Raw genomic sequence first — 26,535 nt, forward strand, 5'->3', positions numbered from 1 at the left:
GGATGTAATGTTAAAATTGTACACGGCATTGGTGAGACCAAATCTGGAGTATGGTGTACAATTTTGGTCGCCCAATTATAGGAAGGATATCAACAAAATAGAGAGAGTACAGAGGAGATTTACTAGAATGTTGCCTGGGTTTCAACAACTAAGTTACAGAGAAAGGTTGAATAAGTTAGGTCTTTATTCTCTGGAGCACAGAAGGTTAAGGGGGGACTTGATAGAGGTCTTTAAAATGATGAGAGGGATAGACAGAGTTGATGTGGACAAGCTTTTCCCTTTGAGAATAGAGAAGATTCAAACAAGAGGACATGACTTCAGAATTAAGGGACAGAAGTTTAGGGGTAACATGAGGGGGAACTTCTTTACTCAGAGAGTGGTAGCGGTGTGGAATGAGCTTCCAGTGGAAGTGGTGGAGGCAGGTTCGTTGGTATCATTTAAAAATAAATTGGATAGGCATATGGATGAGAAGGGAATGGAGGGTTATGGCAGGCAGGTGGGGCTAAGGGAAAATAATTGTTCGGCATGGACTTGTAGGGCCGAGATGGCCTGTTTCCGTGCTGTAATTGTTATATGGTTATATGGTTATTTGGTTATTTGGTTAAGTGAAGCGTCACAAGTCAGTGTGACCGGTCGTTTAGGACCCTATCTTGGGTTCACCTGCTCAGCGCTTATTGGCAAGGCAGACCCGAGCCACGGTGCCTGTGGCAGATCAGGCATTAATCCCGCAGGTGGTTCCACCATCGGAGGTTCAGTCCAGGCTGCAACAAAAGCGTGATATTCATAAACATGGTATGACAAAACAAGCAGGCCGCTGCCACCATTAACCAAGGGGTAGGTGGTTCATTTGCAAACTTACAAAGGTCATGACCTTATCGGTGTAATTTCTGGAACTGCCCCTGAGCCACGCTCATATTTGATAAGTGTGGATGGCAGCACCTACAGACGTAACAGACAATATATCATGCCTGTGAATGAGCCGGCTCCACCTCCGTATTATCCGGACCGAACAAGTGTACTTCCGTCCACGCCCAGTGGCATCGGTCAGCTTGTACCAGCACAACAACCTACTTCTGAAACGGCTACTCTCCCAATGGCGACGCTTCCTTCGCCTGTGCCAAAGTCCCCTGTTTCATCACCGGGAATGCTGTTTCAATCTCTGCCACCAGTCATCCCACCGAATCTGTCCACGGTGGCGAAAAACGGAGATGGTTTATATCGCACACGTGCTGGTCGTGTTTGCAAGCCCACCGTGAAGTAACTGGGCTACGTTTGACTTTTCTCCAGCTTATTATCAATTGCTATGCATGCCTTATTTAGTCAATGGTTTTGTATTGACTCATGTTATGAGTCATACTTGTCTCCACCCACTGGTTTAATAGAAAGCCTTCTTTCCCTTTCTTCCCCAGTCTTGAGTTATGTGTTAAGATCAAGTTACTCTTATTAGCAATACAGCATAGGTATTTGGATCTTAATCACTGTACGCGAGTTAAGTCATTCCAACAATTTGCAGGAACCAAAACTCCATAATGGAGTAAAGCCCCAATAACCCACCACCTTCAGGACTTTGATTTGCAAAACCAGCAGATGTTTTTGACAAATGGATGCTATTCTCATCAATACACGAATACACAAAGTTTTATTTCACCCCTTTTATATAATAATAATAATAATAATAATAATAATAATAATAATAATAATAATAATGTAATTAAGCTTCCTGGCAAGTTTAAAGGGAGCAGGGAATATATACTGCTCAATTGTGGTCTAATTATAAGAAAAAGAGTATGCAGAGGCTTAAGGTTGCATACAATGATGCAATGAGGTTGCTACTTCGTGTCCCTAGATGGCATAGTGCCAGTCAATTGTTTGTGTCCACTAGATTGCCAACCTGTGAGGCACTCTTAAGACAGCTGATGTTTAGTTTTATGTGTCGCCTGGACAAATCAGAGAACCACATAATTGAAGCCTTAGTCAGCCCTCTGAAAAGCTGCTATAGATTCACTTCTAGGCTAAGACGGCATTGGTGCAATAGCTTATATATATTTTAGGCTAATATGCAATTTTTTAAGGTATCTTTGTAATTCTTTGTACTGTTTGATGTGTTATATGGACCTGTGTCTGAAATAAAGCTTTAATAATAACTACATTCTGGCCCCCTCTGGCCGCTATCTTACCTACATTTCTAACAGCTGGGGGCTCAGGATCCAAACCTTGGCTCCAGCCACATATCCGGCCCAGAGTCAGGACCCTGGTTTACTGGCTCTGGCCTCACACCCCTCTGTCACTCGAGTCTCCTGGCTCACATTCTGAACTACTGAGCGAATCAAATGATTCCAGACAATCGGATGACAAATTGGCAGAGTTGTACTGTATATTCAATCCGCAACACTCCTTGCAATCCCATGAACACCACAAAGATAACTAGATATGCTGAGGCAGAGAGGGCTTTATATAGGAATTGCGAAATGGGACTGGTACCCTCTTTCAATTAAAGGGATGAGAAAACTAATTAACTGAGAAATCATGGAGCAATTGTTTACCCATTTTCAACCACTTCAGTAATGTCAGTTTGGCTCTCGTTGTCCAAGCTAAACTGCAGATTCCTTTGCAATCTGTCAGTGGTGATACCCGATGCCTCCTTTGAAAAACTATCTGATGACATCTGTGTCAGTTGAGACTCACCTTTGAGTCAGAGGGTTACAGAGACCAAGACTCAGTGTAGACAAAGAAACTCTAGGTTATCTAATGCTGCATTTTGTGAGTGGCCCAACGAGCAGAACTGTAACTTCAAAGCTACCAAGACCTGGATTCAATCATAACCTCTGGTGGGATCTGTGTGATGTATTGTTCATTCTCCCTATGAATGCATAGGTCACCACCAAGTGCTCGAGTTTCCCCTCATATCCCAAAGATATGCGGACTGTTAGATTAATTGCCCACTATCAACTGCCCCTAATGTGCAAGTGAAGGTTAGAATCTGGGGTGAATAAAATGGGTTAAGGGCCTGTCCCACGAGCATGCGACCTACATGCGGCAAGCGCGACCTAAAGGGCCGGTCCCACCAGCATGCGCCTGGATGCGGCAAGCGCAACCTAACGTGGTCGCTTGAGCCGTACGCCCTCGCGGGGCCGGTCCAACTTCGATCGCCGGAGCCGTATGGAGTTGTGCGGAGCTGGTCCCGACATCGCGCGGGGCTCCGAAAAACTGAGAGTGTTCAAAAATTCCACGCGGCAACGGCCTGCCAGCCCGCAGCCGCCTCGACTCCGTACGTCACGCGCAAACTTCCCGCGGATTTCGCTTGAACTTCATTTCACTCACTCGACCTCCGCGCGGCCCCCGCTTCTGGTTAGGTCGCGCTTGCCCCATGCAGGCGCATGCTGGTGGGACAGGCCCTTTAGGTCGCGCTTGTCGCATGCAGGTCGCATGTTCGTGGGACAGGCCCTTTAGGATAGGATAAGTGAAAGCTGATGGCCCCAATTTTGTACGAGATGTTAAGCCAAGGTTCCACCTGCTCTCAGATGGAAGAGAAGGACTGGGGTGGCATGGTGGCGCAGCGGTAGAGTTGCTGCCTTACAGCACAAGAGACCCAGGTTCGATCGTAACCACGGGTGCTGTCTTATGGAGTTTGTACGTTCTCCCTGTGACCACGTGGGTTTCCCCGGGTGCTCCGGTTTTCTCCCACAATTCAAAGGCGTACAGATTTGCAGGATAATTGGCTTTGGTAAAGAATGTAGATTGTCCCTAGTGTGTAGGATGGTGCTAGTGTACGGGGATCGCTGGTCGGTGCAGACACGGTGGGCTGAAGGGCCTGTTTCCACGCTGTGTCGATAAATGTAAAACTAAAGACCCCATTGTGTTATTTCGAAGAGGAGCTGACAGGTGTTAATGGCATAGAGTCAACATTTACTCTCTGCATGTCAGCACCTAACATTACAATTTGGCTCTCAACATGTTATTGGTTGTCCAGCACACGTTTGAAGTGACTTCATTTGGGAATAGAGAATTTTGGGACATGGTTGCAAAATGCAAGTTTATCCTTCATCAGAAAACCTATCTGGCCTAGATGGAGTGGATGTGGAGAGGATGCTTCCAGTAGTGAGAGAGTCTAGGACCAGCGGGCACAGCCTTAGAATAAAAGGACATAGCTTTAGAATGGAAAGAGGAGGAATTTCTTTAGCCAGAGGGTGGTGATTTTTGTGGAATTCATTGCCACAGGCGGCTGTGGTGGTCGTCTTTGGGTATTTTTAAAGCTGAGATTGATCGGTTCTTGATTAGTAAGGGCATCAAAAGTTAAGGGGAGAATACAGGAGAATGGAGTGGAGAGGGAAAAGTAGATCAGCTAGGATGGAATGGCGAGGCAGACTCAATAGGTCGAATGGCCTAATTCTGCTCTCTGTCTTATGGAAATGCTGTATACAAACAACTCCATTTAGGTTATCCTAGTTCAAGTTCAAGTTCAAGTGAGTTTATTGTCATGTGTCCCCGATAGGACAATGAAATTCTTGCTTTGCTTCAGCACACAGAACATAGTAGGCATTTACTACAAAACATATCAGTGTGTCCATATACCATAATATAAATATATACACACATGAATAAATAAACTGATAAAGTGCAAATAACAGATAATGGGTTATTAATAATCAGAGTTTTGTCCGAGCCAGGTTTAATAGCCTGATTGCTGTAGGGAAGTAGCTATTCCTGAATCTGGTTGTTGCAGTCTTCAGGCTCCTGTACCTTCTACCTGAAGGTAGCAGGGAGATGAGTGTGTGGCCAGGATGGTGTGGGTCTTTGATGATACTGCCAGCCTTTTTGAGGCAGCGACTGCGATAAATCCCCTCGATGGAAGGAAGGTCAGAGCCGATGATGGACTGGGCAGTGTTTACTACTTTTTGTAGTCTTTTCCTCTACAGGGCACTCAAGTTGCCGAACCAAGCCACGATGCAACCGGTCAGCATGCTCTCTACTGTGCAAGTCCAAACCTTTGGAAGGGAAGGTTACTCTGCAAAGTGATGATTCCATCAATCTGCTTCTCATCTCACTACAGTGTACATTTTGTATTAAGAGCAAGTGGATGCAAGGATAAAGAACTTACTGAGTCAAGTCTTGACCGCATGCTGCACAGAGACCTTTCATGATGACAGGATGATTGCATCCCTCCAGTCGCACCAAGACAGCCCTGAAAAAGATCAAGAAAAAGCAATTAGCAAGTACCCATGCTCGCGGTTTCTTTAACAGAAAGTACAGATGGGATTGACAGATGAAATTTTTTAAAAACTCAAGTGCAATAGACACAAAGGCAGTTTAGTCTTGATTAGTACCGGTGTCAGGGGTTATGGGGAGAAAGCAGGAGAATGGGGTTAGGAGGGAGAGATAGATCAGCCATGATTGAAAGGCAGAGTAGACTTGATGGACCGAATGGCCTAATTCTGCTCCTATCACTTATGGACTTATGAAACAAAAGCAAAAAATGTGACAAACACACAGGTCAGACAGCATCTGTAGAAAGAGAAGTACAATTAATATAAAAGTAGAGTTAAGTTTAGGTAACGAATACGTACATTGCATCCTCCCCATTCCCTTGCTTTTACCCCCTTCCTGCATGAAAAGATGGTTAATCTAAACTCCAAGCATAGTTTTACCCGATCTTTCTCTGATTGCAGTGAGACCCCTTTATTCCTGCAATCGAATGACAGAATAAGCCTGGGAGGTTGAAAGGGATCCTGAAATCCTCCTGCTCCCCTAGTTGCAGGAACCCGGAGAGCCAGCTGCCTCACTTTCCGACATGGATCATCGATCATGTAAACTCCACGAGCAGACAATGAACTAACTTCCTGCTTAAAAACAACTCTCTCAGATATCCATAACTTCCAACAGCTGTATTTCCTCTCTAAAGGTGTTGGGACTTCCTTAGAGATCGGACATCCATCAGAAGCCTGTGGGTTTATAGCCCAGCTGCAAACAGCAACACCACTAGTCCTGTGAAATGACTTGGTGAATATTTTCCCTTATTCTCACCTGGACACTGCAAAGTAACTGCAATAGATTTTAGGCATAGTTTGCATTGTATGACAATCCTCCAGTCACCTGCAGCATGCTAGAGAAATCATAGTGTTTATAATCAGGAGACAATTCTGCAACTGTGGACCTCGATTCTGTGTGCTGGTTGAGACTGGTGTCAGCTGAGGCTCGATGGGTAAAACAATTGAGGGTCTGCAGTCCATGCTTACACACCAGCTCAATACTGAGTGTTAGTGCAGAGTCGCAAGTGCTATGCTTCAGATAGCAATAAAGCCAGACCCTGGCTTGCTCTGGTGAAAGATCCCATAGCACTATATTGAAGAGCTGCTACAGAGCTTTCTACACGGAACTGGCCATTATTTCTCCCTCAATAACTTAATTACAGCCGTTTGCATTAGCATTGCAACAGTGACTACACTGGCAGCGCACCACTTTGTGACATGAATGCTCTGACAGGCAGTGTGTGGAAGTTAATAATGATTTAAAAACACAAAATGGATTCTGATGAAACTAAGACAAGCTTTAACCTTCTTCTATTAAATTGAAAGGCCAGCAAAACACACCAACCTTTGCTTTCAGTACATTAACAAAGCTAGCAGACAGTTGATGTTCCCATTCCAATAACTTAAGCGAGATAACAAGCACAAGTTTCACGAGCGTCTCCTCTGTAACATAAACATCGGAACTAACCCTTGTTCCACAATATTATGATGTACATCATAAGTAGAAAAAACCATAATGCTTGTTCTGCAGAAATATAACCTTCTTTCTCTGTCAGAAGAACCTGTCAATCTTCTTATGCTTTCAATCTTTAGGATCTGTTAATCTTAAGAAGCAAGAGGCTGTGCTAAGCTTTATAGATAACGTATTGCTGAATCGTTGATTATTGGAGTATATATATATGTAATTCGATCGCTGCTCCTTTGTGTGGGGATGAGAACTCTGTATAGTCTGTAATCTGCATACTGTTAAGAGTTTTACCACACCCGCCTGGCGAAATAAAGATTGTACTGCTTGATCACTGATTTTATTTGCGTTTTAGTCCGTTTAAGAATATTGAACCACAACAGGTACGCCTGGGGAGAGACACTAGTGTGCAAGTATAAAGAGTGAGGGAATAGAAGCAAGGAACTGCAGATGCTGTGTTACACAAAAGGATGCAAAATGCTGGAATAACTCTGCAGATCAAGCAGCATCTCCGGAGCGCATGGATAGGCGACTTTTTAGGTCAGGACCCTTCTTCAGACTCATTTTCAGACCGTCTGAAGAAGGGTCTCGACCCGGAACATCACGTATCGATGTTATAAAGAGTGAGAGGATGGCAAAGGAGGAGGCAGCAAATCTATGCCAGCATAGATTAGCTGGCAATTTATTGCCTAGATGGCTACGTGTATGAATTGTACAGGTAACACTGTAAAAGGGCTGGGGCCAATATCCTCACAAGAAGGAATGCAAAAGGAGGCTGAAATTAACTCGACAACGGTCATGGAACCTTGGAATTCAGAAAGGTGAGAAAATAACTGGAAATGGATGCTAGAAAAATAACAAACAAATTAAATAGGCTGGGAAGAGTACAGCAAGCATCAAAATAAATATTGAAAAGCTTTAAAGGGTAAAATTAAAATATACTCATTTTAAATGCATGTTGAATTCGCAAGAGATCAGTTAATGGCACAAGTGAAAGGGTGTGATCTTATTGCCAATACAGAAACATGGCTGCAAAGTGACTGGAGCTCAACACTGAATATTCAAGGATATTTGACATTCAGGCAGGTCAGACCAAAAAGTTAAAGGAGGTGGAGCAGTGCTATTAGTATGGGATGAGATCAGTACAGAGGTGAGAAATAATTTGGCTCAGCAGATCATAATATAGAATTAGAATCAGTTTGAGTGGAGCAGAGACATAAGAAGGGCAGCAGACATTTGCTGGAGGTTACCATTTGGCCACCAAATCATAGTTGTTATAATAGGCAAAGCAGATATCGGAAAATAAAACCAGATTAATGTAGTAGCCAGGGAGGCATTTCATTTACAGTGAGTCGGTAGATTAATGGAAAAGATATAAGATGAGGGGCAAATGGAATGTGCACAAGATGGTTTACTAGATCAATTATGTTTTGAGAATCACTTAAGGAAAGGCTTTAGATCCCATACTGCGCAAATGAAAAATGGGTCATTAATATCTCCGTATTCAAGGGTATGTAAGGAAATGGGACAATCATCTGATTAAGTTTTACATTGGGTCTGAAAGTGATGTAGTCAATCCAACACTAACCTGAAATGGAAACAAACTAAACTATAAAATAGCAGGGGATGAGGTGGCTGTACACATTTGGAAAACTTCATTAAAAAGATATGATGATGGACCAAAATTTGAAGAACTGCGTGATTTTCAAAATAAATATACTTTAGAAGCAACAAGAAACAACTGGAAAAAATGGTCCATCTAGGGATGAAATGAAAAAATAAAAGGTAGTATTAAATCAAAGGAAGAGACTTGCACAGTTGCTCAAAATCAAAGTAGGCCTAAACACTGTAAATATTTTAGCATACAACAAAGGGCATCCAAGGAACTGATTATGGGAAGATAGAAACTGAAACTAAACTGGCATGAAACATAAGAACTAGAGTCCATTAGTATATTTTAACGTGTAAAAAGGAAATAAAAGCAAGTGCTGGTCACAGATGGTCAGCGACAAGAGAATTAAATTGAGGCAGGGGGAGAGGTAGGAAATGGATAAGTCTGTAGCCTCCTTTTGCACTGGTATTTTATTTTATTCACATGGTTAAACTATAATGTTTTATTCTTAATGGTTTACTGTATGTTGTGTTGTCGCTTGCGAGCGGAGCACCAAGGTAAATTCCTTGTATGTGTACATACTTGGCCAATAAACTTATTCATTCATTCCATTGTATTTTGAGCATCTGGTGATAAAACTGAGCAGCGATTGTCGCCATCTTTGCCATCAACCTTCAGGATGGCGGTGGGCGGGGGAAAAGAACGATGCCGGTAAGCAGGCTGGAGGCTTACCTCCTACGCTTTCTAAGCATTCGGAGGTACCCTGAGTGGGCCGAGACGGTGGAGGCCCTGAAGGAGCCCAGGGCTCCATTAAATTGGGTGCTGCTCCAAGTGGCCGGGAGAGCTAAACGTTGCAGCCTGCAGTGGCATGGAGCAACGGTAGATGATCAAGATCTTGTTGCAATTTTTGATAACCATCTTCACTTTCTACACTACCACCTATGTTTATATCATCAGCAAACTTGCTAATCTTGCCATGTATGTTCTCATACAAATATCGAAGACAAACAGTAATGGGCCCAGCTCCGAACCCCAAAGCATGCCATTAGTCACAGGCTTCCAGTCTGATAAGCAACCTTCCACAACCACCCTCTGCTTCCTTCCATTAAGCCTTTTTTTTTAAAATCTATTCGACTATCTCTCCATGGATCCCATGCAATCAAACCTTCCAGACCAGCCTACTATGTAGAACCTTGTCGAACGCTTTAATGAAGTCGATATGTACAACATCTACAGCCGTGTCCTCATTGACCTTTTTGATCACATCTTTAAAAAACTCAAATCAAATTTGTGAGACACGACCTCTCATGTGCAAAACCATGCTGACTATCCCTAATCAGCCCTTGTCCATCTAAATGCATATCTATCCTGTTCCTCAGAATATTCTCTAGTAACTTTCCAACTACAGATGTTATCCTCACTGGTCTATAATTCCCAGTCTTTTCCCCACAGCTCTTCTTAAATAGAGGCACTACATTTGCCACCCCACAGTCTTCTGGCACCTCTCCTGCATTTCATACTTAGTATAATTGCACCTAATGCATAGTAGAATTGTCATGGAACTGTATACAAAATAAATGTCACTGTACTTAGGTACACATGACAATAAAATATGATTGAACCACAGAAGACACAAAAATTGACAGACAAATGAGAGACCAAAGTTCCTGTAACATTAAGGAACTGAAGAAATTAATGTAAGATACAATACAATACAATACAATACAATTTTATTGTCATTTGAGCCTCAGTGAGGCTCAAACGAAATTCTGTTTCCACAGCCATACAAAGACAATTCCTAGACATACACACAATTTAGTTCACACAAACATCCATCACAGTGGACCCACTATGATGGAAGGCAAAGTTTTTTCTCTCCCCTGTTCTCCATGTCTCTCCCGATGTCCAAGCCCCAGGCGGGCGATGATAAGTCCCACGGCCATTTTAGGCCGTGCCGGGCGATTTACGGCCCCGCTCCCGGTCTAGAAGTCTCGAAGTTGGAGCCCCCGGCGGGCGCTGGAATGTCCCACGGCCATGAAACCGCGCCGGGCGATGTATGACCCCGCTCCAGGTCGTTCCAACCCCGCGACACGGGCTGGAGAAGTCGCGTTGCGGGAGTTCCAGGAAGCGGTCTCTCCCCCCGGACCAGCGAGCTCCCGATGTCCCATTCCACCGGACCTGCGGCTGCGTTGCTGGAGCCTCCGAGCCGCAGGAGTCGAGTCGCAGCAGCGAGTCACCACCGCTCCCCACACTCCGAGGCCGGCCAGCCCCACGATGGTGAGTAGTCCGCAGCTCCGCAGTCTCCCGAGCCCCCGGGTCGTTCAGGTTGGAGGCCGCTCCACGGTGCTAGGCCCCAACGACAACGGAGACCCGACAGGGAAAAGGTCGGGTCTCCCAGACAGGGAAGAGATTTTAAACAGTTCCCCCCTGCCCCCCCCCCCCGCCCCCCACACATACACATTTAAAACCAGTATTAAAAAACACCAAACACTACATTTAACTAGACAAAAAATAAAAAAAAGACAGACAGGCTGCAGGGGCCGCTGCAACGGGTGAGTCGCGCCGCAAGTATCGCGAGAAAGCATATTACTAGATTGGTTGACAAGATTTAAAGCCAACAAGTCCCAAGGACCTGATGATCTACATTGAGTAATTTTGAAAATGATGGATATAGAGATAAGCGAGTGTTCTGGTCATCAACTTCCAAAATTATATCTATAGATTCTGCATTGGTTCCTGTGGATTGGAAAATAGCAAATGTGACCCCATTGATTAAGAAAAAGAGCAGACAGGCAACACTTAACGACTACGTTAATCTCCAACGCCAATATATCTACTGGTGCCAAATCAAACACCCAATTCACCAGAATTATGGATATTACTTTTTTGAAACACTGCTTATAAAGACAAATGTTGTATAAATATAAGTATTCGACTTTAAAGTGGATAGATATTAAGTTTTTATCATTTTGGTAATTATTTTTAATTTAGCTAATTATTTTGTATGGTTATTTTGTATGGTATAAAATAAGGTTATTTTAGGTAAAAATAAAAGTAAAAAAATAAATTAAATTTGAAAATCAGTAATGAAGCGTATTTTGGGTTTGACAGCTGATCATGAAGAAATTAGCATTCAGACTATTTATAGCCACTGCTAATTAACCCTCTAAATCACTGTGCTAAATGCTGTCTCACGATTTTCTTCTTCTGCCTACATACGTCAGCAGATCTAGAGGATTTTTTTTTTTTTTAAACCAAAACCAACTCTTAACAGTCCAGATGACCAATAAAAGAGTAATCAAAAGCTCCATCTGGCACAGTGAAATTTGTCTCCACCCTCCAGGATATAGAAGTCCAGTCATTTAACCAAGCCTCCAACCTCATTGTTCCCCAGCCCCGCACGGCCCGATTTTACCTTCTCCACAAAATCCACAAACCTGACTGTCCTGGCAGACCCACTGTTTCTGCTTGTTCGTGTCCCACCAAACTTATTTCCACATATCTCAACTCCATCCTATCCCCTCCTGGTTAACTCCCTCCCTACCCATGTTCAAGACACCTCACACGCATTTCGTCTACTTCCATTTTCCAGGCCCCCATTCACTCATCTTCACCACGGATGTCCAGTCACTCTACACCTCCATTCCCCACCAGGAGGGTCTTAAAGCCCTGTTTCTTCCTCGACCGCAGAACCAACCAATCCCCATCTACTGATACTCTCCTCCGCCTAGCAGAGCTGGTCCTTACCTGTAACAACTTTTTGTTTGACTCCTCCTATTTCCTCCAAATACAAGGCGTAGCTATGGGCACGCATATGGGCCCCAGCTATGCCTGCCTCTTTGTAGGGTATGTCGAACAATCTTTGTTCGAGGCGTACCAGGGCCCTATCCCCAAACTCTACCTCCACTACATCAACGACTGCATTGGTGCTACCTCCTGCACCCACATCATCCATTTCATCATGAATTCATCCATTTCACCACTAACTTCGATCCGGCACTCAAATACACCTGGACCATTTCCGACATTTCCCTACCATATCTAGACCTCACTATCTCCATCGCAGGTGATACACTACTGACTGACATCCATTATAAACCCACTGACTCCCATGGCTGTCTGGACTACACTTTTTCCCACCCTGCTTCCTGTAAGGACTCCATCCCCTACTCCTAATTCCTCTGTCCATGCCGCATCTGCACCTTGTCCTCGCCTTCCACCCTACCAGCCGTCACATACAACAAATAATCCTCCGACATTTTCGCCACCTCCAACGGGATCCCACCACTGGCCACATCTACCCATCTCCTCCCCTGTCTGCTTTCCGCAGAGACCGCTCCCTCCGCAACTCCCTGGTCAATTCATCCCTTCCCACCCAAACCACCCCTTCTCCTGGCACTTTCCCTTGCAACTGAAGGAAATGCTACACTTGTCACTTTACCTTCCCCCTTGACTCCATTCAAGGACCTGAGCAGTCTTTCCAGGTGCGGCAGAGGTTCAATTCGCAATAACCAACCTGATCTCCTGGTGGCTCAGCACTTCAACTCCCCCTCCCATTCCGAATCCGACCTTTCTGTCCTGGTCCTCCTCTATGGCCAGAATGAGGCCCACCGTAAACTGGAGGAGCAGCACCTCATATTTCGCTTGGGCAGTGTACACCCCAGTGGAATGATTATTGACTTCTATAATTTCAGGTAGTCCCTGCTTTCTCCTCCCCTCCTCAGCTCTCCCTCAGCTCACTGTCTCTGCCTCTTCCTTTCTTCGTCCCGCCCCCACCCCCCCTCCCATCAGTCTGAAGAAGGGTCTCGACCCGAAATGTTGCCTATTTCCTTCGCTCCATAGATGCTGAATTTTTCCAGCATTTTTGTCTAGCCTCACAAACCCAATTCTTTTCAAATAAAAACTGCACCCCAGCCATCAGGCCTTCTTTCCATCGGTAACTGTGGCCTCTGTTGTTAAGTTGCCCTGCGGCTCCAAGCTCCTCCAGATGGAAAAGAAGAAAATGGAGACATTTGCAGAGCAAGCGCAGAATTTAGTTGAAAAACTGCAGAGTAAAACTTCAAAAGGTTTCTCTTTTAACAATGATCTGGAATGCTAAAAGCTAGCTTTGGTAAAGTGAAAATGTTGGAGTGCTGGCAAATGCAAGGAGAGGGAGAAAAACCATAGTCTAAGATTACATACTTATAGAACAGCACAGAGTACTTTAAATGATAAATCTGATGGACTGCTTTCATATGACGAAAGATTAAATCAAGTCCTTATCAACAGAAATCAAACAAGTTACAAATCAAATTTGCAGCAAGCTTCACGCAGTTACTCCTTCACATTCTAAAGGAAATCCAAATTTAGTTGAGTAAAACATTTTTTTAAATACACTCTACTGACTGTTTTCTTGATCAGCCATAGATCTGAAGGCATCAATGGCAGGTGTCAGGATAAAATAAATAGCAATGACGTAAAGATAACATTTGCATTTACAAAAAGGACTGTCACAATTTGAAAAATTCCCCTCAACACTTCACAGCCTCCACTTGAAGTGCAGGTATGCCTTTAATGTGGAAAAGATAACAGCCAATTTGACAGGAGCACTCAGATAGCAAAGTGTTAATGAGCACATTGCCCGCTTTCAGTATAATATACTGATTACTGATGCAGCAATGAAAACATTGGCCTGAGTACAATAGAACAAATGCCCAGGCCGTCATTAAAAAAAATGCTCTTAGATCAATTATTCCTACCCGAGAAAGTGTATGTTAACAAAGGTAAACTGTACAGGATTTTAGACATTTCCGAATATGAAGTAAACTGAGGGAAAGGGGCTGAATGGCCTACTCTTGCTTATATTTGTGTTTTTACATTGGGTTGACCTTCATTTTTGGATAGGCAGTAGGATGTTTTCTCTCCTTTTAAACTTGTTACATTATGCAACTAATTGTAATTGCCAACAAAAGCTTTTCAGCTCCTCCTTTGTAGATACACATCACGTTTGAGACAGAACCTTAAGCTTTAATGTTAAATCCACATTTTTCAATTCTGCAGGTAGATTTCACAATCTTTGAAATGTTCAATAAGTTTTTAGAAACATAAACAAGCAGGTTTTGAAGCAAGTGATTTGTAAATCCACAACATTCCATTCACTCCATTAACCAGGCTTTCCTGTAATCATTCTCAATGGAGAGATGCCCTTAAGGGCATATTTTTGAAAATTATAGGTTGTTGGGCTGTAGGTGTAAAACCACAGAAACATGGTTTACATTTGACCAATTAGTACCAAATATATAACACCAAGGTGACCAGACCAAGACTGACAGATCAAAGATCAATATAACACATTTACAAAGCATATTTTACTCATCAAATATTTATAGTGCCACACAGGATTGGCAGGAAACAAAATATACCACCCAGGGTTTAACCCAAACCTTGGTCAAAGAAATAGATTTTGAGGGCAATCCTAAAAGAGCAATAAAGAGATTTAGGGAGGCAACAGATCGTCCAACAGAACACATTTTTAAGAAAAAACTGCAGATGCTGGACAAATCGAGGGTAGACAAAAATGCTGGAGAAACTCAGCGGGTGAGGCAGTATCTATGGAGCGAAGGAATAGGCAGCATTTCGGGTTGAGACCCTTAGGTAACAGACTACTTACTAACCGACATCTACTACAAACCCAGTGACTCCCATGGCTATCTGGACTACACTTCTTCCCACCCCGCTTCCTGTAAGGGCTCTATCCCCTACTCCCAATTCCTCCGTCTACTCCGCATCTGCACCCAGGATGAGGTGTTCCACACCAGGGCATTGGAGATGTCCTCATTCTTCAGAGGACAGGGGTTCCCCTCGTCTACTATATATGAGGCTCTCACCAGGGTCTCTTCTATACCCCGTAACTCTGCTATCACTTCCCATCCCCCCACTCGTAACAAGGGCAGAGTGCCCCTTGTCTTCACCTTCCACCCTACCAGCCGTCATATACAACAAATAATCCTCCGACATTTTCGCCACCTCCAATGGGATCCCACCACTGATCACATCTTCCCACCTCCTCCCGTCTGCTTTCGCAGAGACCGCTCCCTCCATAACTCCCTGGTCAATTCGTCCCTTCCCACCCAAACCACCCCTTCTCATGGTACTTTACCTTACAACCGCTGGAAATGCTACAATTGTAGCTTTAACTCCCCCCTCGACTCCATCCAAGGAACCAAGCAGTATTTCCAGGTGAGGCAGAGGTTCACCTGCACCTCCTCCAACCGCTTCTGCTGTTCCAGGTGCCAACTGCTCTACATCGGTGAGATCAAGCGCAGGCTTGGCGATCGCTTCGCCCAACACATCCGCTCAGTTCGCAATAACCAACCTGATCTCCCGGTGGCTCAGCACTTCAACTGCCCCTCCCATTCTGAATCCGACCTTTCTGTCCTGGGCCTCCTCCATGGCCAGAGTGAGTCCCACTGCAAATTATGGGACCAGCACCCCATATTTCGCTTGGGTAGTTTACACCCCAGTGGTATGAACATTGATTTCTCCAATTTCAGGTAGTCCTTGCTTTCTCCCTCCTTCCCCTCCCCTCCGCAGCTCTCTCAAAGCATACTGTCTCCGCCTCTTCCTTTCTTTTCCTCCCCCACCCACATCAGTCTGAAGAAGGGTCTCGACCCGAAACGTCGCCTATTCCTTTGCTCCATAGATACTGCCTCACCCGCTGAGTTTCTCCAGCATTTTTGACTACTTCCAACAGAACAATGCGAATTTTGTACTTAATTGTACCTCAAGTCCTTTAAAACAAGGCTCAAACATTGAAGATCACAGGTTTGCCAGTAATGATTATGCCAGCAAAATAAAATAACATCCTATATTTTACTTCATCAATATAAATTGAGCACTGAACAAGAAGCCTTTATTCAACCATTTACTGGAATCAAATAGTGTGTGGTACCTGATTTACATCAAGTCCGAGATTTATAAATAGAATCACAGAATTCAAAGTGATAGGATAAATGCCTATCAAACACTGGTTTAGCCACAAATGGAGTCATGCACTCAATTCTGGTTGAAATATAAGAAAATAGGTGCAGGAGTTGGCCACTGAGCTGTTTGAATCTGTTCCACCATACATAATCATAAGATGTAGGAGCAGAATTAGGCAATTCGACCCATCGTGTGCGCTCCGCCATTCGATCGTGGCTGATCCAATTTCCCGTCCCGTTCAACCCCATTCTCTTGCTTTTTCCCCGTAACCTTTGACGCCCTTCCTAATCATTCAACCCAATCATAGATGATTCCTTATCACTATGCCATAGTCTTAGTCTCTCTCCATACCCTTGTCACTTGAGTGCATAAAAAACGTATTTCTCCTGCTTAAATATATTCAGCGACTTGATCTCCAGATCCTATGGTAGTGAATTCCACACATTCATTCTCTCATCGCAGTCCTAAATCCCTTGCCCATTAAACCGAGACTTTGGCCCCTTGTACACAATACACCCTGGTCAAAGAAAACATCCAATCTGTCTAGTCCTGTCAGAATTTATTATGTTTCAATTAGATTCCCTCTCTAATTTTAGTGAACACAAACAGAGTCAACTTAATCTTTTTTCATTAGGCAGATGCCCAAGCCCTGGAATCTATTTGATGAACCTTCTCTGCACTCCCTCTCATTAATCTTCCAGAAAGATATTCAAGGCATATTCCGATACATTAATAGACCAGAGAAACTAGGATTAATCTCCTTGTGGTAGTTAAGGGATGATTTGATGGAAGTTCCTTTACAAATAATTGAGGTGAATAAGGAGAAATTATTTGCATCAGAATAAGGGACAAAACCCAGAGTTACAGCAACAGGCAGAATAATCAGGCTCATGAGGAAAATCAGCCTCAAGTAGTGAATAACCATGCTCCAAAACTTCCTGGCTGAAAGCATGGTTGCCTCCAAGTGGAAATTGGATGGACACACAAGGATAAAGTACTGTAGTGTTCTAAGGAAAGGAGGGAGCAACCACAAGCTCAACAGGCAAAATGGCATCCTTCCATACTATGACGCTATGCTAAACCACTGGCTCGAAGATAGACACAAAAAGCTGGAGTAACTCAGTGGGTCAGGCAGCATCTCTGGAGAAAAGGAATAGGTGACGTTTCAGGTCAAGACCGTTCATCAGACTGAGAGTCAGGGGAAAGGGAAAGGGAAATTACAGATATATAGACAGTGATATAGAGAGATATTGGACTAATGAATTAAAGATATGCAAAAAGTAACAATGGCCAAGGAAAGGTGGACCCCACAATTGTCCATTGTTTGCTGTGGGCTAGGTTTTGAGTTATACAGACAGTGAAACTTAACAGGATGACAGTGAAACTAGTAGGATGACTAGGGTGGGGGAGGAATAGAGAGAGAGGGAACGCACGGGCTTGTATAGGGTGATTTCACGAAAGGTCACTGGAGCGTAGATCCGCACCCACGTGACCGCAAAATTTAACTGGAGTACATGCGTCACTTCCGGTACATGTTAGTGAATGGGAAAACACGCACTTTCACACCCGTTAAAAACATCGAAAACGGCCAGTTTTTGAGCTGCAATTTACTGTGCCAGTCGGGGTGACCGTGAGGCACAGCTACCTAAATTTACAGTCCAAAAGAAAGATAGAAACTAAGGTAAATTCAAGAGGGAGCTGAAGGTGCAAAAACAGCGGAAGTGCTTAGCGGACATTTGCCGTGGAGATTTAAAGATCGAAAATATCGGGAATTATCGCGTTTGCTCGCTGCATTTCATCAAAAGTAAGGCATTATTGACTTTTTATCTTTATTCATTTGTTATATGAAAAGTTTTAAAAGTGAAAAATCCGTCAGTAAAATTGCAAAATCGCCCATGGTTCTCAGGTGGGTTTTAACATGCAAAATGAAAACGCTTCTCTCGTTTCCCTTACTCCTGACTCAGTTTGAAGGAGGATCTCAACCTGAAACGTCATCTATTCCTTTTCTCCAAGGATGCTGCCTGACCCGCTGATTTACTGCAACTGTTTGTGTCTATCTTTGGTTTAAACCAGCATCTGGAGCTACTTTCCTATGCATTTTGACTGGCTCAATGCATTGCTTTTGTTGAATAATGTTTTGTAAAGCAAACTCATTCTATCGGAAAAACTTAAATTCGCAAACTCATAACTAAGAACATTATTCAGCATTCCACAATTATAAAACGATAATGATAAACGTTCTGGAGAGAGGAAAATCCTTTCAGATTAAAAAATACGCAAGACGTGTAACTAAGTGGATGAGTGCCAACTGAAAATGCAATCTCACCCTTCTCCATTATTCAAGTCTCACTTGAGTGCTCGGACATTTTCCATAGCTTTCAGAAATATAACTTAAACTAGACCAAGTGCAGACCCGTTGGGTCTGTTCCCCCAACGTGCGGTTGTGGGGGGGGAGGCGGCATGCAGCATCACACACACTAACTATCCCCCCTCCCCCCCCGCACTCATGCTAATTAACCCCCTTGATATTATATTAATATTATTAATTTGCTCCTTTTACCCCATAACCACCCTATCTACTGACGCATAGCCCCCAACTTGCAGTCACATCTAGAGGGGGGGGGGGTAGAGAGTGAGGGCAGAGAAAGAAGGGGCAGAGACAGAGAGAGAGGGGAGGAGAGAGAGAGGGTGAGAGTGAGGGGGAGAGAGAGGGGGGTGAGGGGGAGAGGTGGGAGCAGGGAGGGGGAGGGAGGGGTGGAGGGAAGAGGGTAGGGGGTGTGGAGGGAGGGGGTTTAGGGGAGGGAGGGTGGGGAGGGATGGAGGGGATGGAGGGGAGAGAGGGAGAGGAGACGAGGAGGGAGAGGGAGGAAGGAGGGGAGGCCGGAGAGGGAGGGGGGGAGAGGAAGGGGGGGAGAGGAGAGGAGGAGAGGAGAGGGGGAGGGAGGGGGGGAGAGAGGAGGGGGGGAGGGGGGAGGGGAGGGAGAGGAGAGGGAGAGGAGAGGGGGGAAGAGGGAGAGGGGGGAGAGGGGGGGGGGGAGAGGAGAGGGGGGGAAGAGGAGGAGAGGGGGGGAAGAGGAGGGGGGGAGGAGGGGGGGAGAGGGGAGGGGGGAGAGGGGGGGGGGGAAGAGGAGAGGGGGGGAGGGAGGAGGAGGAAGAGGGGGGGAGAGACGAGAGAGGGGGGGGAAGGGAGGAGAGGGGGGGAGAGGAGAGGGGGGGAGAGGAGAGGGGGGGAGGAGAGGAGGGGAGGGGAGGGGGGAGAGGAGAGGAGGGGGGGGGGGAGGGGGGAGGGGGGGGGAGAGGGGGGGGGGGAGAGGGAGAGGGGGGGGAAAGAGGAGAGGGGGGAGAGGAGAGGGGGGGAGAGGAAGAGGAGAGGGGGAGGAGAGGGGAGGGGGGGGAGAGGAGAGGGGGGGGAGAGGAGAGGGGGGGAGAGGAGAGGGGGGGAACGAGGAGAGGGGGGAGAGGAGAGGGGGGGGAAGAGGAGAGGGGGGAGGAGCGGGGGGGAGAGAGAGAGGGAGAGAGAGAGAGAGGGGGGGAGAGAGAGAGAGGGAGGGGGGGGGGGGGGGAGGGGGGGGAGCGGGGGGGGGAGAGGGGGAGGGGGGGGGGAGAGAGGAGGGGGGGGAGAGTGGATGGGGGAGGGGGGGGAGAGAGAGAGAACCCAAACCCCCCCAAACAACCATTTGCAGGCAGTGCTTTTTTCCTTCAAACTAACCATAACCATATTTTCATTTTCAAACCAAATTAAGGGTACTTACTCACAGCTGTGTAGACATTTGTTCAGTCATTCAGAGCTCAGACCTCCATGTTGTAGAGACTGATTGGGGCACACCATTTCCTGGTATTATAGTCCCTCCCCCATCCCACCAGCAGGAACAGCAGAGAGAATGGGGAATTTTTTGTAAAAACATTAATATCTCTGTCATATTTCATCGACGGGAAAAATCCTCAGCACACATACGGCGGCGGGGGGCTCTGAGCGAGGTGGCGGCGTTCTCTCGGAAATCGCAGCACAGATCGCCAAAAGCGGTCAAGGACAGACAGACAGACAGACAGACAGACAGACAGACAGACAGACAGACAGATAGATAGATAGATAGATAGATAGATAGATAGATAGATAGATAGATAGATAGATAGATAGATGAATGAATGAATGAATGAATGAAAGAAAGAAAAGGCACCCAGCCAAGCCCTCTTCCAGCCCCACCCAGATTAGGTCTATGAACAAATCCTGAGGAAAGAGTTCCAAAGGACCAGTGGGCCCAGATATTCTGTCCAGAAACAGAGCCAATCCATTCTTTCCAACCCACAGAACGGCAAGCAGTGTTTAAAGACAGGCCAACTGTGTTGGTATCAGAAGCAGTTGGTATCTATTCTTGTCTCATATTCACCTAGAACATTGCATTCAAACAACCTGAAGGAGGTGGCGGACAAAAGACATCCGGTCCTCCTGATTCAACAGTCTAAAATCAATCATTTAGTCCATTCAGATATCTGAATTAAATTATAATTAACATATTATTGCTTTTTGAATGCAGTGTTACTGCGATTCTGGCAGTGGAAATTCACCCTTACATTTACGTTCTATTATTACTGTGCTCTCTGCTGAGGAAAAAAGATCCTCAATGTTTAATTTGTCATGGTTGCAGATACTTTTTTAAATAAACTTCTATTACATCGGGCGGCACAGTGGCACAGAGATAGATTTGCTGCCTTACAGTGCCAGAGACCCGGGTTCTATCCTGACTACGGGTGCTGTCTGTATGGCGTTTGTACGTTCTCCCTGTGACCGCATGGGTTTTCTCCAGATGCTCCAGTTACCTCCATTTACCTCTAAAGATGTACAGGTTGTAAACATTGATTTTAGTTTTTTTTTAATTGTAAATTAGCCCTAGTGCGTAGGATGGTGTAAGAGTAGGATGGCTGATTGGCGCAGTCTCGATGGGCTGAAAGGCCTGTTTCCACGCCGTATCTCTAAAGTCTAAAGTAAAGTCTAATATCTCGCATCTGGTTTCTTTATCGTTAAGAAAACGACTCATTCTTACCAGGCTTTCTTCAAAGCCAGATCTTTCAAACCCAGGGAATATCCTTAACAGTATTGCTTTTCAATTAGCTTCTCTATTTCACATGAGAATTAAAAAACGCAGTTGCTGGAGATCTTAAATACAAATAGAAATGGCTGAAAACACTCAGATGTTTTCAATTGATGTTTGAGGTCGAAGAAGCATGATCCGAAATGTTACCTTTCTGCTTTTCTAGATGCTGCCGGCTTGCCACAAGTTCTACCGAATTTTCTATATTTATTCCCTGTTTTTCCAATAAGATCTGAATAGCTGATTTACAAAGCAAAATGAAAATGGGATCGTCCCTAAATCCATTTGTTTCTTCTTTGCTCTGCAATGCTGTCTCTCCACAAAGCAATGATATTCTTTACCAAGCTCCAATATGTGAGTATCATTGTCTTCAAGTTCCCTGTGTGCTGACCCTCACTAGCATCTAGTTCAGCAGCAGCTCAGGTTTTCAACTTCTCATTCAACTATGATCCCTCCCTCTCATGCTCTCCAACCTTCTACAAGATATACAAACTCTTCCAATTCTGATGCCAGTTATTCGGGTCCATAGAAATCAGAGAAATACAGCACATAAGCAGGGCTTGCTGAGTCTTTGCCAACCGTCAACACCAATGGTTGCATTAACATTAATCCTACGCTAACGCATTTTAATCTTCCCACATCCCAATATTCCACCATCCACTTACACACTGTAGATGGGTTATGCATGCAACTTATAATGTAGTTACCTCATCACCACTAACCACGCCCCATCATATTAGTATAACTGTAGTATCCTCCCTTTGTTCCTCCCACTAGGTCCCAGTACGCCTGAAGGCTGGATGCAGTCAGTGCTGGGACGTGTGTGCCATGTGCTATAATAAACTACCAGTAAAGGTTACAGTGTGTCAGCAATCGCACCTTTACATGGTGTCAGAAGTGGGACTGACCCATCTGTGGAGCCTGTGATCCGTCCCCCCCACAGAGTGTCTTTTGCCATGAAGGGCAAGGTGGAGAATATGCTGAAGGACATGGTCAACATGGGAGTGCTGGAGGCTGTCAGCGATCCAACCGTATGGGTCTCCACCATGGTCGCCACGTTGAAGAAAGGAAAAAATGAGATACGGGTATGCATCAACCCTAAGGACTTAAATATGGCGATTAAACGGCCCCACTACCCCATGAGGACTGTCGAAGATGTTGCCGCCCAGGTGGGACAAGCTACTGTGTTCTCCGTCCTCGATGCAAGAAGTTCGTTTTGGCAGATACCACTGGACAAACGCTCCACGGACCTGACCACGTTCAGCACGCCCTTCGGCAGGTTTAAGTTTTTACGGATGCCGTTCGGCATCAACTCTGCCAGCGAGGTATTTCAGCGTTCTATGGAACAATTATTTGCAGGTTTGCCCTGCGCGATTATTGTGGATGACATTCTGGTCTATGGGAGGGATGTGGCCGAACATGACCACAACCTCCGGCGGATTTTGGACCGTGCTCGGCAGATAAATTTGAAGCTCAATCGGTCAAAGTGCAAGTTCCGGGTGCCTGAGGTCACATATGTCGGCCACATTTTCACGGCCCAAGGGTTGAAGCCAGACCCGCAAAAGACCAGCGCAATCTCTGAGCTGCCCGCCCCGACAGACGCTGTCAGTCTGCAGCGCTTCCTGGGTATGGTGAATTACCTGGGGAAGTTTATCCCCGACCTCAGCGAGTTGAGCGCACCCCTGAGACAGCTCACAAAGAAGGACATTGCCTGGGCATGGTTTCCACACCACCAGCAGGCATTTGATCTGCTAAAGACGAGGCTGGTCAGCACACCCACACTGAAGTTTTTTGACCTGCTGCGTCCGATCGTGGTCACTTGCGACGCCTCTCGATTTGGTCTGGGTGCTGCCTGCCTGCAACCCCACGCTGGTGACTCGCTGCTGCCCATCTCCTATGCCTCCAGGACCATGACGGACACAGAGCAGCGCTATGCCCAGATAGAGAAGGAGCTGCTGGCGGTGGTTTTCGCGTGTTCGAAGTTTAAGGACTTCTTATTTGGCACCAGGTTCACCGTTGAGACGGATCACCAGCCACTGGTAACGATACTTAACAAACCAATACACTGCGCTCCTGCCAGGCTACAGCGGATGATGCTGCAGCTACAGCGCTTTGACTTTAAAATCGTATATAAGAGGGGCACCGAGATGCATGTGGCTGATGCACTGTCCCGGGCCCCCCGTGCCTCCTGCGACCAGCACCCCTTCGAGCAGTCGGACTTACAGGTACTGAACGTCAACTTCGTCCCTTCTCACCAGCTGCAGTGCTTGGTTGAACATATGCAAACGACCCCGACCTGCAGCAGCTTGCTGCTGTCATCAAGCGGGGGTGGCCCACCAAACGGAATTCGTTGCCTGCCAGCGTCCACCCCTATTTTTTGGTCCGCGATGAGTTAGTCCTCCGTGACGGTATTATTATCAAAGGACACAAAGTTGTCATCCCGGAATCGCTGCGTGGCTTGTATTTTGATGCCGCCCACATGGGTCATCCCGGGGCAGATGCCACCATCTCACATGCCCAGGAACAGTACTACTGGCCGGCCATGGCTAAATACATCCAGGCCAGGGTGGATTCCTGTCCGGACTGTCACTCGCTTGCCCCGCATCAGCAAAGACAGCCACTTTTGCAGCAGCCTGCCCCTGACATGCCCTGGTCTTCTCTGGCGGCCGATATCTTCGACTGGCGTGGGAGGCAATACCTTGTGCTAGTAGACTCTTACTCGAATTGGTTCGAGGTGGACCTCCTCCCTGCCATCACCTCCGAGATGGTGATCAGCAAGCTTCGCCGCCACTTTGCCACTTTTGGTTCCCCTGTCCGGCTGCAGACAGACAACGGTCGCCAGTTCACCAGCGCCGAGTTTCGAGCATTTGCCACAAAGTGGAACTTTAATCATTTCACTAGCAGCCCGGAGTACCCGCAAAGCAATGGTCTGGCTGAACGGGCGGTCCGCAGCGCTAAGCACCTGCTTGAACAAACCCGCCTCTCGAACGGGGATTTCTATCAGGGTCTCCTGAACCTTCGCAACATTTCCAGAGACAGTACCATGGGATCCCGTGCCCAGCGACTCATGTCCCGAGTTGTCCGCCCTCCGATGCCTATTGCCCAGCAGTCCCTGATGCCTAAAGTCCTGCAGCCTGCTGATGTCCAGAAACGTATTGCCCAGAAGCACGAGATCCAGCGACGATCGCATGATAAATCCTGCCGCCCTCTTTCTCCACTGATGCCTGGACAGGTCGTCCGTTTGCAGAGGCCCACCGGCTACTCCCGACTTGCCACCGTCGTCGGGTTTGACAGCGCGCCACGGTCCTACCTCGTGGATTTCGAAGGGACTGTATACCGACGCAGCCGCCAGCACCTGTTGGCGGTTAACGAGCCCAAACCACCTCCTGCTATTCCGTATACCCCTCCATCGCGTGTCGAGCCTTCCTCCACTAACGTACCATCTGCTCCCTGCATGCCACGGTCGGTCCTTTTGCCTCGGATAGCCCCCCCGGCTCCTCCCGGTTTTGCTCCCCAGGCTCTGTTGTCCCCTGCAAGGTCTTCTCTCTCTCCAACTTCAGCTCGTTCTACCCCTTCATTCTCACCTGGCTCTCCTGTGCCTCTCCGTTCCCCCTTCAAGCTGGGTTCCCCACCCATCTTCTCTCCCCCTCCTGTTTCTGCTCCTGTCCCTCCTCCTATTCTTTCGGGCGGGGAGGGTGAAGGTGCTGTGCGCACTCGCTCGGGTCGGATTGTAAAACCTCCGGCTCGCTACGGAGATTATGCTTAGCTTTGCAGGTACTGTATAATAAACCTGCTACTGTAGTAACTTGTTTGAATTGTAAGGGAAAGGATGTAGATGGGTTATGCATGCAACCTATAATGTAGTTACCTCATCACCACTAACCACGCCCCATCATATTAGTATAACTGTAGTATCCTCCCTTTGTTCCTCCCACTAGGTCCCAGTACGCCTGAAGGCTGGATGCAGTCAGTGCTGGGACGTGTGTGCCATGTGCTATAATAAACTACCAGTAAAGGTTACAGTGTGTCAGCAATCGCACCTTTACACACACCATGGCCAATTAACCTACCGACTCACAACATGGGACGACTGGATCAACTGGAGGAAAACACACCCAATTAAAGAAGGACACAAAGTGCTGAGGGAACTCATCATCTCTAGAGAACATGGAGAGGTGATGTTTCGGGTCAGGAGCCTTCTTCACACTGATTGCAGGGGTAGGGGAGGAAAGAAAGCAGAAAGAGCAGGGGTAAAGAAAGAATATGGGTAGTACTAGGTGAACGCAGACAAGGGGGTTTTCTGATGGGCAAATTGTTGGACAAAGACCAGAGGTGAAAAGACAGGTGTAAGCCCAAAAAGGATAAAGAGCTGTGAATTTTGAAACTTGAGGTTAGAAAAGTTGCAAATTGTGTAGCCACTGGAAGAGGGGGAGGGAGTGGTGCAACGTCAGCCAGGGTTCAAGAGAGGGAAGTGGGGGAAAAAGGAGGGGGTTAGGTCAAGGTCCTGGCACAGAAATGGGAGGGGAAAGATGTGGGTTAGTTACCTAAAATTGAAGAACTCACCATTTGTAAAGTTGGGTAGTAAGCTACCCAAGCAAACTTAATTAAAAGGTGCATTTTGTTGAAGACCTCAAACATTATATGATAATCAAGTTTGGTCACAGTTGTAATATGGAGAAAATCAGGACAGCGTTAGGTGGGACAACAATTGGCCTTCCCGTCCTCGAATTAAGGGGATAAAAAAATGACTCAGTAGTTAATCCGCATTATATAATTTTACGATCCTTCCTGACAGCACGAGTTTATGCCAGTCTCTGTCTCTACGTTCACCGTGTCTCTGTTATGGGCCTGTCCCACTTAGGCAACTTTTTAGGCAACTGCAGGAGACTATGCAGTCGTCACATGTTCGCGGGTGGTTGCCAGGGAGTCGCCTTCATGGTCGTGAGGAGTTCCCGCATTCAGGGAACTAGTCGCGGCCTCATTATGGTAGCCACAAATGTTTCAGCATGTTGAAAAATTAGCGGTGACCAGAATGAAGCCGCCATGGAGAGTAGCAAGAATTCTCTTGCCGTAGGTGGGCCGCCACGAGATCCTAGTGGGTTGCCAGAAGTTCGAAGGTTGTCATAGGTTGTAGACCGGTGCTGACCGGTGAATTTCATT

At 46.2% G+C, this 26,535-nt stretch overlaps 1 protein-coding gene across 2 annotated transcripts in view; it reads right to left on the reverse strand.

The window, feature by feature from the left end:
- The window catches only part of ctdp1 (CTD phosphatase subunit 1), a 295,146-nt gene that overhangs the window by 245,861 nt on the left and 22,750 nt on the right, over positions 1 to 26,535 (reverse strand). For both annotated transcript variants that reach the window (XM_033019051.1, XM_033019052.1), the window contains exon 2: positions 5,099 to 5,182. In XM_033019051.1, coding sequence (XP_032874942.1) covers positions 5,099 to 5,182 — 84 coding nt within the window. The remainder of the gene's footprint in view (positions 1 to 5,098; positions 5,183 to 26,535) is intronic.

This window comes from Amblyraja radiata, chromosome 4 (genome assembly GCF_010909765.2).
Source record: "Amblyraja radiata isolate CabotCenter1 chromosome 4, sAmbRad1.1.pri, whole genome shotgun sequence".
NCBI lineage: Eukaryota > Metazoa > Chordata > Chondrichthyes > Rajiformes > Rajidae > Amblyraja > Amblyraja radiata.